At 43.1% G+C, this 11,096-nt stretch overlaps 1 protein-coding gene across 1 annotated transcript in view; it reads right to left on the bottom strand.

Moving 5' to 3' along the window:
- The window catches only part of stk33 (serine/threonine kinase 33), a gene marked incomplete at its 5' end in the record, with an annotated part of 14,545 nt that extends 5,691 nt beyond the window's left edge, over nt 1–8,854 (bottom strand). The window contains 6 exons of the mRNA XM_053634893.1: nt 594–679; nt 3,885–4,023; nt 4,152–4,256; nt 4,333–4,446; nt 5,605–5,712; nt 8,804–8,854. Coding sequence (XP_053490868.1) covers nt 594–679; nt 3,885–4,023; nt 4,152–4,256; nt 4,333–4,446; nt 5,605–5,712; nt 8,804–8,854 — 603 coding nt within the window. The remainder of the gene's footprint in view (nt 1–593; nt 680–3,884; nt 4,024–4,151; nt 4,257–4,332; nt 4,447–5,604; nt 5,713–8,803) is intronic.
- Between the last annotated feature and the right edge of the window lie 2,242 nt (nt 8,855–11,096).

The following is an 11,096-nucleotide window of genomic DNA, read 5'->3' as shown; positions in this document are numbered from 1 at the left end:
GTGCGCACACACCCTGAGCTGGATCAATCTCCTTTACATCTAAACTCCATTTTGAATATTTACGGTCCAAATAGGTGTATGTGGGAAAGGCTGGCCCACACACACACACACACACACACACACACACACACACACCCTGATGAATAATACATATGAACAGTATATATGGTTTCAGTGGGGCCGTAGGGCCGAGCTGAATAAGTAATGGGGTGAGATGACCACCTTCTGCTAGATAAAAGGTGGTTGTACTGGAGCAGGACAGCGGCGTCTCTGATTTATTCCCCGGGCTCTAACTCATCACAACCTTCCACCACACCTAGTGTTTTGTGCCGTTTCCCTTCAGCCGCAGATGCATGCTGGGAACCACAAAAAAAAACCACGTCGATTTGTTTTCCTTGAGAGCAGAACATAAAAAAATAAAAATAAGAACTTCTCCCAGAGCGCCGGTGTAGTGTGACAGTGTTTAAACACGGCGGGTGATGATGGATGATGGGTGGAGGAGAGAATACAGAGGTCCTGCACGGAGGTCCTGTACGGAGGTTCTGTACGGACCAAACTCCAGACCTCATGCTCGGTTTGTTTCTCGCGCTCACCTTGATGTTTATGACGGCGTGCTCATCGCTATGGTGATAACTGTCCACGAGAATGTTTTCCAGTTTGAGATCTCTGTGAACGATGTCTGAGGAAAGCAGAAGGAAGGAAGAGAGGAACAGAAGAGAAAGAGAGAGGCACAAGTCAATATTTTAATAATAAAATGTGAATATAGACAGCGACCTGAACTTTTAAGACGTGAAAAAATACCTGTGACTCCACGCTTTTAATGATGCTGTAATAGTAAAATAAAGAGTGAAGAGGAGGTACTGTTACCACCACAGAGCTGATTCATCTCCTCTAACAGCACGTCCCCAAGTGTTCTACTCCTCTTACACCACAACAACCTATCTACAGTTACTACAGTGACATTAGATACTGGGCATTTCTTATCCATGTAAAGATACATGTAATGTTGTGGAACGTCCTGATCTCACTTACGCTAGAGCAGCTATAAACACTCGTTCCTTCACCATCCCTCTCTCTATTCTCTCGCTCTTTATTCTCTCTCTATTCTCTCGCTCTTTATTCTCTCTCTATTCTCTATCTTTATTCTCTCTCTATTCTTGCTCTCTATTCTCTGTCTATTCTCTCTATTCTCTCTTTCTTTATTCTTTCTCACTATTCTCTTGCTCTTTATTCTCTCTCTATTCTCTTGCTCTTTATTCTCTCTCTATTCTCAGTCTATTCTCTCTATTATCTCTTTCTTTATTCTTTCTCACTATTCTCTCTCTCTCTTTATTCTCTCTCTATTCTCTCGTTCTTTATTCTCTCTCTCTTTACTCTCTCTCTATTCTCTATCTTTATTCTCTCTCTATTCTTGCTGTCTGTTCTCAGTCTATTCTCTCTCTCTATTCTCTCTCACTATTCTCTCACTCTTTATTGTCTCTCTATTCTTGCTCTCTATTCTCGGTCTATTCTCTCTCTCTATTCTCTCTCACTATTCTCGGTCTATTCTCTCTCACTATTCTCTCTCTATTCTCTCATTCTTTATCCTCTCTCTGTTTATTCTCTCTCTATTCTCTCGTTCTTTATTCTCTTCATGTTAATATGACAAAAAAAGGAAGATGTCGAAAAACTTCGAGTGACAGCTTCACCTCTGACTGTTACACAGCGCTGACACTGGAGACTCCTTCCTTAAAAATGTTAAATAAACATCTCCAGGTCAACAATCACACGATTATGGATATAAAGCTGCGATGTGCAGGTGCGCTACTGTCAGAGCTGATGCTGTAGAAAACTAATCACCACCGTCTGACCAATCACAATCCAGAACACATCTAGTCTGTAGTTTAAAGAAGAACCTGATGAACTCGTGAGCCGTGTGTGAGGTTAGTGTACGTGGAATACAAGACGCGTAATATAAACCTCCTCTCTCGTCATTATGAGCTCGTCTGGATCTAAAGACACACCAACGCTCGAGTCTGTTGGAAAACACACCTATTAATCAGTATTCCTCCCCTGCTCATCGTTAATGACTCATTAGCCTCATGTAATGGTGTCTCCTTGCCAAGCAACGTCCTAAATTACCTTTAACTGGAGATTTCAGCAGAAGAGAAAATTGCAGAGCGTCTTCTGAATCAATTAAAACGGGCTGATATTTAGTCTGGCAGTTGGTATATTATCTCATAATTAGAAAAAGCCCGGAGCTCGGGAACGAGAGAGAGAGTTAATGTGGGCGCAATCAGCACAGCGATTATCAGATGTCAATGAGAACAAAGCGATGGAGGTCCGGCTTATGATGTGACCAATTTGCCCAGATGTGGAGAACAATCTGTGTACACGACATCTCTCTGAGGGCCACATCGCTGAAACGATTAAATCATAATGAGATTACGTATATGAGAATGTGAAGTTTAATACAGGCTGGAGAGAAAAACAACAGCGCGGACCTCCCACACGCTCACTCCGGATAATCGCTCGTGTTCAAGGCAGCTCATGGAGCTCATTTACATTCATCTGACCAGCAGTTTAATGAGTGGAAGTGTGGAGAGAATCAGCAGTCTGTCTGAGACACTACCGTACAGCTGTGATTAAAACTCTGGGTTTGTTGTTTCTGTGGAACTATCAGGAGAAATAATGACGTGATTAGCATCAGGTACTTTTATTAGCTCCGTCAGTGTGTGTGTGTGTGTGCTTGTGTGTGTGTGTGTGTGTGTGTGTGTTCTGTTGTTTGTGTATATATGTATGTCTGTGTGTCGTGTGTTGTGTTGTCTTTGTGTGTGAGAGAGAGAGATAGAGAGTGTGTGTGAATGTAAGAGTGTGTGTGTGTGTGTGTGTGTGTGCGTGAGAGTGTGAGAGAGAGTGTGTGAGAGAGAGTGTGTGTGAGAGTGTGTGTGTGAGAGTGTGTGAGAGAGTGTGTATGTGAGAGAGTGTGTGAGAGTGTGTGTGAGAGAGTGTGTGTGAGAGAGTGTGTGAGAGAGTGTGTGTGTGAGAGTGTGTGTGAGAATGTGTGTGTGAGAGTGTGTGTGAGAGAGTGTGTGTGAGAGAGAGTGTGAGAGAGAGTGTGTGTGAGAGAGTGTGTGTGTGAGAGAGTGTGAGAGTGTGTGTGAGAGAGTGTGTGAGAGAGTGTGTGAGAGTGTGTGTGAGAGAGTGTGTGAGAGAGTGTGTGTGAGAGTGTGTGAGAGTGTGTGTGAGAGTGTGTGAGAGAGTGTGTGTGAGAGTGTGTGTGAGAGAGTGTGAGACTGTGTGAGAGTGTGTGTGAGAGTGTGTGTGAGAGAGAGTGTGTGAGAGAGTGTGTGTGAGAGAGAGTGTGTGAGAGAGAGTGTGTGAGAGAGTGTGTGTGTGAGAGAGTGTGTGAGAGTGTGTGTGAGAGAGTGTGTGTGAGAGTGTGTGAGAGTGTGTGTGTGAGAGAGTGTGTGTGAGAGTGTGTGTGAGAGTGTGTGTGAGAGAGTGTGTGAGAGTGTGTGTGAGAGAGTGTGTGAGAGAGTGTGTGTGTGAGAGTGTGTGTGAGAGTGTGTGTGTGAGAGAGTGTGTGTGTGAGAGTGTGTGTGAGAGTGTGTGTGTGAGAGTGTGTGTGTGAGAGTGTGTGTGAGAGAGAGTGTGTGAGAGAGTGTGTGTGAGAGTGTGTGTGAGTGTGTGTGAGAGTGTGTGTGTGAGAGTGTGTGTGTGAGAGTGTGTGTGTGAGAGTGTGTGAGAGTGTGTGTGAGAGAGAGTGTGTGAGAGAGTGTGTGAGAGTGTGTGTGAGTGTGTGTGAGAGTGTGTGTGAGAGTGTGTGTGAGAGTGTGTGTGAGTGTGTGTGAGAGAGTGTGTGAGTGTGTGTGTGTGAGAGTGTGTGTGTGAGAGTGCTTTACCATGTTTATGAAGATAGACAGTGGCCTCGGCTAGGCTGCTGATGATGCATCTGGTCTCCTCCTCACTGAAATGCTTGTTTTTCTGTAAGAGTTTCTTCAGCTCTCCACCTTCACACAGATCTACGACCAGGTACATTCTCTGCAAAACACACACACACACACACACACACACACACACACACACACATCCTCTGGGTCTCCATAAAACCTCAAACAGAACACAATATTCTTCTGTCTGCCACGTGGTATGTTCTTCTCAAGCCTCACCTCCGGTGTCTCGAACACCTCCTCCAGGTGGATGATGTGTCTGTGGTTCACCCGCTTCAGGATGTTCACCTCTCGCTCCAACAGCTTCACACCTGAACTCCCAGCCTGCGTCGGGACACACGGATTCAGAGGAGACACCCAACACGAGCCGTCCGCCACCACGCTAGGGTCACAGGCTTACCTTCTCTTTGTTCACCTTCTTAATCGCCCACTTCTTCTGCGTCTCCACGTGAGTGGCTTCACAGACGACCCCGGAGCTTCCTTGACCTAGTTTCCTGCCGAAGGAGTAGATTCGCTGTGGATCCAAATGAAAAGGGCAGCGTTAGGTCAAGCAGTACACGTTTCCTTTTCTACCTCTCCGACAGTAAACAACCGTCCCTCGCTGCCTTAATGGGGACACGATGAGGGCGATGGGGGTAAGCGGGGCAGGAGGAGGAGGAGGGGGGAGGGGGGAGGAGGAGGGGGTTGTTTTTCAGCCCTCCTCATGCTCTATTAAGTCGAGACCTGAATCCTTAAAGTGGAACTTAATTTTCAAGTTTGCGAGTCTCTGGAGTTTGAGAGAATATAGTATTTCTAATCAAGTTACAAATGATTAAGTTGCTGCCGCAGTTCATTCAATCTCAGGTCTAATTAACTTGATCATTATCTCGACGCATGCAAGGCTGAGCACAGACTGCTGCGGATTTGGCAACGGCGCCACTCGGAGGTCTCCGGAGAGGACGAGGCCAATCAGAGGCACGGAGAGCTGCGAGCTGCCTCCAGGCCTACGGGGGGAGCTGTGACAAGAGCAGGCGAGGGATCGGGTCAAAATGTAGGCTGTCGTCCACTCTGAAGTGCACTGCACCCTACTCACTACACACTGCACCCTAACCCTAACCCTAGGGTCCTTTTGTACGGGTTTAAAATGCATTTCGCGTGCACTTTAACGTCGTTCTTCGAAGCCAGAGACGGTGTTTTACTGTCGCACAATCACTGACACTACATTCACACTAGATAACAACAATCGAGCGTGCGAACAATCGAACAGACGAGCGTGATGGCCGCAGCTTAGTAGCTCGAACGCACGGAGATCAGAAATGACGTAATTTCAAGCTCCAATTTCCCACTTCTGAGGTGAATTGAATACAACGTTAAAAAAATCTGGACAGGCCACGCCCACAAGCGACAGCAGTAGCGTTTGTGTGAAAGCAGAGAAGTTGCTAGTTGGTAGGAATTGCCAAAATGAACAAATCAAGAGAAAAGCAGCGTAATAACAGTGACCCTATGACTAGCTCCTGGGGGCGTGTCCTCCTTCTCAGTGCCCTGTATAGGGGTCATAGCGTTCACTTCAGAGTGGAGCACATCACTGGAGGCCTGGGATCTTCTACAGCTGAGAACATCTGAGCTGAAAGTCAGGACTTTCCGTACAGCTCCGGTTACAGTAAGGAAGACTGGTCTGAGATCAGCGTGTTACCTGAATGTCGGCTTCATCCTTCAGGCGAGTGTGTGGCACTTTCTTCTCTGCACTGTTCACACGGGTCCACGGCGTGGCCATCTTCTCACCAGCTCCAGGAACATCGATCTGACTCACGCAGAAAAATATGGAGTGTTTAGTGACCTGCACATTAATGCTCCAGATATTTCTTTAAAGCAGACAGAACTTCCACTCAGAACACTCCGTCTTTTTCGCTTATTAATCGACCTTTTTCATTTCACTTTAATTAAAAAATAATAAATATTATGTAATCTGATTTATGAAGTCCCTTTTTGCAAATGTCAAGATGCTAAACAAATTAAGCTTGATACGAGTTCACTAAATTTATAATCCCATTATAAATGAGATATTCTTGGAATAGCTTAGTAATATAATTTGATGAAATATTAAGAGAGAAGGATATTATTTTACAGGAGGAGGAGGAGGACGAGTGAAATACTGCATGGCTTTGTGTAATAAAGGTTTGCGTGACGTGTTCCTTCAATAGATTACTTACTAATCCAAAGTTATGCCCGGTCATGTGACCAACAGAGCTACATGTGACTTAAAGGGGGGAAAAAATGTAAGAATCTTTTGCATTTGTCCTTTAAAGAGGATTTTCAAACACACAGAAATGTTCATACAAAGCACTTCACCTCACAGCCTCCACATGAACAGTTAAGCACAATTAAGTCGAGTTGAAAAACGCTCTCCAGAGCCAAATTAAATGTAAAGCAATTACAGCGTGATGACTGGGAGGCGCTGGAGTGGATCCACCGAACGGGCCGCAATTAATTATTAACGAGGAAGCAGTGTCTTTAACCTCCTCTGTCTCTGCTGATGGGTTCCTCATAACAGCGCTGTCTCTGCCATTAGTGCCTGAATATCCACTAATCAAAGCCGCTGTGACAGGCTCTGAAAAGCCCAATCAGCTCAATCATGGCTCGTTTGAGAACGACAGAGGCGTGTGATGAGGGTATCACCGAGCTCGGGCCGCGGGACGGGAAATGAGATATGGAGGTCATGGCAGGGAGCAGGGGTGCCGTAAGGGGGGGCCGGGGGGGTGTTAGGTCAGACAGGGGGCCCAACAGAACCCCATACTTGCCTGTATGATTGAGTCGTTACCTGCATCAGGTAGATGGAAAGAGATGTGCAGATAAAACTGAGATATCAAAAGAGGAAAGAAAACCATGAAAAAGAGGAGAGAGAAGACGGGGAAGACAGCTAGTCACCCAGTTTCTCAGAAAAGAAGGTGATTTATGTTCTCTGTTCTGTGCTACGATTCTGAAGCTAGCCCCTATCAAGCTGTTATAATTAACATCAAATAGAAATTCTATCAGTTTCTCACCCCGATGTTTATCCTTGGAACACAATATATACAAGAATGTATGTTTTTCCACGCAATCGAGCAATAGTAATGGAGCATCGAGCTTATGAGAGAAGTGTTGTAGTGATGTCCGATTCGTGAGTGAATCATTTGTTGAGTCGGTTCATTTCAGTGAATTGGAGAATTCTGTTGATAAAACCAGTCTGAATGATTCATTCACGAATCGAACTGATTTGATTCTTGAGTTCAACTCACTGATTCAATGATCCTGTCACTGCTTTAGAAAAATAATAATAATAGTAAGAAGAAGAAGAAGAAAAATAATAATAATAGTAACGTTCATTGTTCTTGGTACTTGGGGAATAAGAAATTAAATGTCGACAGCTTATAAAGACATCCAGACAGAGTTTCTATAGTGTCTGTGTATGAGAGAGAGAGAGAGAGAGAGAGAGAGAGAGAGAGTACAATGGTGTTAAGTACTTGTACTGTATATATAGATATTTGTATATAGTTATAAATGCATAATTTCAGTTAATTTAATAAACTGTTCAGATTTAGTTCTTTATAGTGTCTTATTGAATATGCAATAATTGTTATGCTTATTGATAATGATCGTTTTTACACGTGGCAATAAGAAAAGATAATTGGGGGGCGGGGGCTTGGGCCCCGGAGTACAAATTAGCCAGGGGGCCCAGAGACCCTAGCGGCGCCCCTGGCAGGGAGACGTGTGACCTCAGGAGCAGATCAGCATCGCTCCTTCAGTTCAACCGGGTATAGATACTGAGAGAGAGAGAAAGAGCGAGAGAGAGAGAGAGATGAGGGAAAGGTGTAGACTTTCACCTGATGGACAGCGGCTCAGACACACGACAGAGAACAAAATTAAAGGGAGACGGAGAAAAAGGTGTGTGTAACTAGTTTGGACTGAGAATACTGTATATATCAGTGTACAGTTAAGTGCAGACGCACGGACGTTTCTCTAATGGCTTTTAAATGAAAGAATCCAACAATGGGAATGTATTCGGAGAAGGAGATACAAACTTTTAAACTTCTATCCAGGGCGTGTTATTACAGTAAAATATCGAGTGATGAAGCGGAGTTACTGCTATCACCCAGAAACTGATTCATTTCCTCTAACAGCACGTCCCCACGTGTTTTATTCCTCTTACACCACAGCAGTTTACCGACTATTACAGTTTTATTATTTACTTATTAAAGAACCGCATCATTTTTTACATTACATTTAACCTCTGTGAAACGAGTGACTTCCTGTTCTCACTTACGTTATAGCAGCTATAAACACTCGTTCCCTCACCATCCCTCTCTCTATTCTCTCTCTATTCTCTCTCTCTATTCTCTCTCTTTATTCTCTCTCTCTTTATTCTCTCTCTTTATTCTCTCTCTATATTCTCTCTCTCTCTTTATTCTCTCTCTATTCTCTCTCTCTATTCTCTCTCTCTTTATTCTCTGTTTACTCTCTCTCTATTCTCTCTCTATTCTCTCTCTCTATTCTCTCTCTCTCTATTCTCTCTCTCTCTATTCTCTTTGAAGTTAATAAGAAAAACAGGCAGCTGGTTGCGCATGTTACAGTGAAACAGTAGAGAAGTGTAAACTCTGTGCTGAAGATGTGGAAATCTTACAGTCACAGCTTCACCTCTGCCTGTTACACAGCGCTGACACTGGAGACTCCTTCCACACACGTTACATAAACATCTGTTAAAATATTAAACAAAGTGTCGATCGTACGTGTCCCTGTGAACGAGCCGTTACCATAGAAACGAGAACGTATCAGAACGAGCGCGTTAATATAAACCTGCGCTACTGTCAGAGCCGCCGTTCTAGAGAATTCATCTGATTTAAATCATCCCTCCTCACCAAGAAGCTGCAATCTGCATGAAGGTGTTGATTACCATCTCCTCCTGAACTTTAGACCTGCACACACACACACACACACACACACACACACACACACTATCATGTGTCACTCATATAAAAGTTAGCAGTCTCAGTAAACTTTTCTCTCCGCGTCTCCACATCACCGTGAGCACTGAGTCCTGAGTACTGACTAATGATGGCAGGTTGAATGTCAGCGATGGAAACTTCTGAATTTTTTATTTCTCATCCATAACTGTCAGGACTCCATTAGCGTTCATTATTGACGGACGGAAGTTTGCATCATTTTTCTTTCTCATCTAGATTCCATTGCTCTGCATTTTAAACTTTTGGTTTAAGGAGAAAACCTTACAGGAGATTCTTTATACTGAAGAAAAAAACACAAAAACAGAATATAGCACAATCTTTCCCAACATGGCAGTGCAGATGGGATTTATATATTTATTACCTGGAGTTATTTCTACTGCTCGGTTTATAGGAAATATAAAAAGAATCACAGAGATACTCTGGGAAGGATTACATTACACACCTCCACATGGAAAACTAATCCCGTCTGAACAGGGCTTTATCGTCTCCATGTGAAATATCAGAACTGTGATGGAAGATAAAGTCTGTGAGACGTACTGTACAGTACACTGTGCGCTGCTGTGTGTTTATTATTGATTGAATAATCTCTCCTGATCAGTATTCAATCAGCTGTTTAGGGGAATAAACCCAGCCTTTACAGCGAATGACAGGCAAAAGCTATTAACGTTTAGCAAATACACAGACGCTGTGTTTTTTCGACCTAAATATTTTATTCTTTTCATCTACAGCTTAATTATTTATTGACAGCTGGCGTTGATGACGGATGATAAACGTCCCGGTCGTAATGAAGTGTGGAATTACATTACAGTGACAGACTGCTTTTCCTGTCCAGACTGTAAACATTAGCGGATTCATTTTAGCATCGTCTAAACATTTCACCTCAAACTCCTGGTCCTTTCTCACAACCATCACCTCCTTCAGTTTTCCCAACACTAACAACTTAAAGGTCTTATTATCTCCACTGCAGTTAGCGTTCTGCACGTACAGATTGCAGCCCTGTAGGATTATTTATCTCATATTTATTCTCACTGTGCCGTGCCTGATGCACAACAAGGCACAGCGGTTTAGTCTAAAATGTCACCAACTCGGTGTTTTTGGGTGACATTTATTTACTCTGGAGATTACGACTGCTGTCCCGAAACACACGCTGTGTCCAAAACTGTGCCCTATTCACCACTGCACTATTTATGGGGGGGTGCAGACGTCTGGAATCATAGTGGAGAAAATCCAGCGCGCTTTTTAAATCCCAAAGAGGACGAGATTAGAAAGCAACCTCTTTTCAGATTTCTCACAAATATAAGGAGTGGATTAAATCTGTGTGTGTGGGGGGGGGGGGGGGGGTTATAGGCTGCGATGTGACGACCGTCTCTGAGTGAAGATCAAACCTGTGTAACATAGAGAACAATATTACACTGGGATGCATCAATACCAACTGACTCTGTGTAAGAGTTAATGACTTTGAGTTGTTTTCTGCGATAGTGATTCGGAAATGAGTAACCTACTTAACCCTAGCGTTAATCAATCAGGGGCATCATGAACATTTTATTTAGCTCTGTTTACATTGGTTGAGGTCCTTGTGCTGATGTTACAGTGTGTGTAATCGAAAGCGTAAGAGGGGAAAGGAAGTGCGAGTGTCTCAGTGCTCACAGAACTGAAGTGCTCTCACACGTGACTGTTCTCCTCATTGCTCACCGCACACTAATAACTTCACTAATCACTAATAACTTCACTAATCACTTTACTAATCACAAATAACTTCACTAATCACTAATAACTTCACTAATCACTAATAACTTTACTAATCACTTTACTAATCACTAATAGCTTCACTAATCACTAATAGCTTTACTAATCACTTTACTACTCACAAATATCTTCACTAATCACTAATAGCTTCACTAATCACTAATAACTTCACTAATCACTTTACTAATCACTAATAACTTTACTAATCACTTTACTAATCGCAAATAACTTCACTAATCACTAATAACTTCACTAATCACTTTACTAATCACAAATAACTTCACTAATCACTAATAACTTCACTAATCACTAATAACTTTACTAATCACTTTACTAATCACTAATAGCTTCACTAATCACTAATAGCTTTACTAATCACTTTACTACTCACAAATATCTTCACTAATCACTAATAGCTTCACTAATCACTAATAACTTCACT

This window comes from Ictalurus furcatus, chromosome 10 (genome assembly GCF_023375685.1).
Source record: "Ictalurus furcatus strain D&B chromosome 10, Billie_1.0, whole genome shotgun sequence".
Classification (NCBI taxonomy): domain Eukaryota; kingdom Metazoa; phylum Chordata; class Actinopteri; order Siluriformes; family Ictaluridae; genus Ictalurus; species Ictalurus furcatus.
The sequence above is the reverse complement of the archived record's forward strand: the minus strand, read 5'-3'. Positions and strand labels throughout refer to the sequence as shown.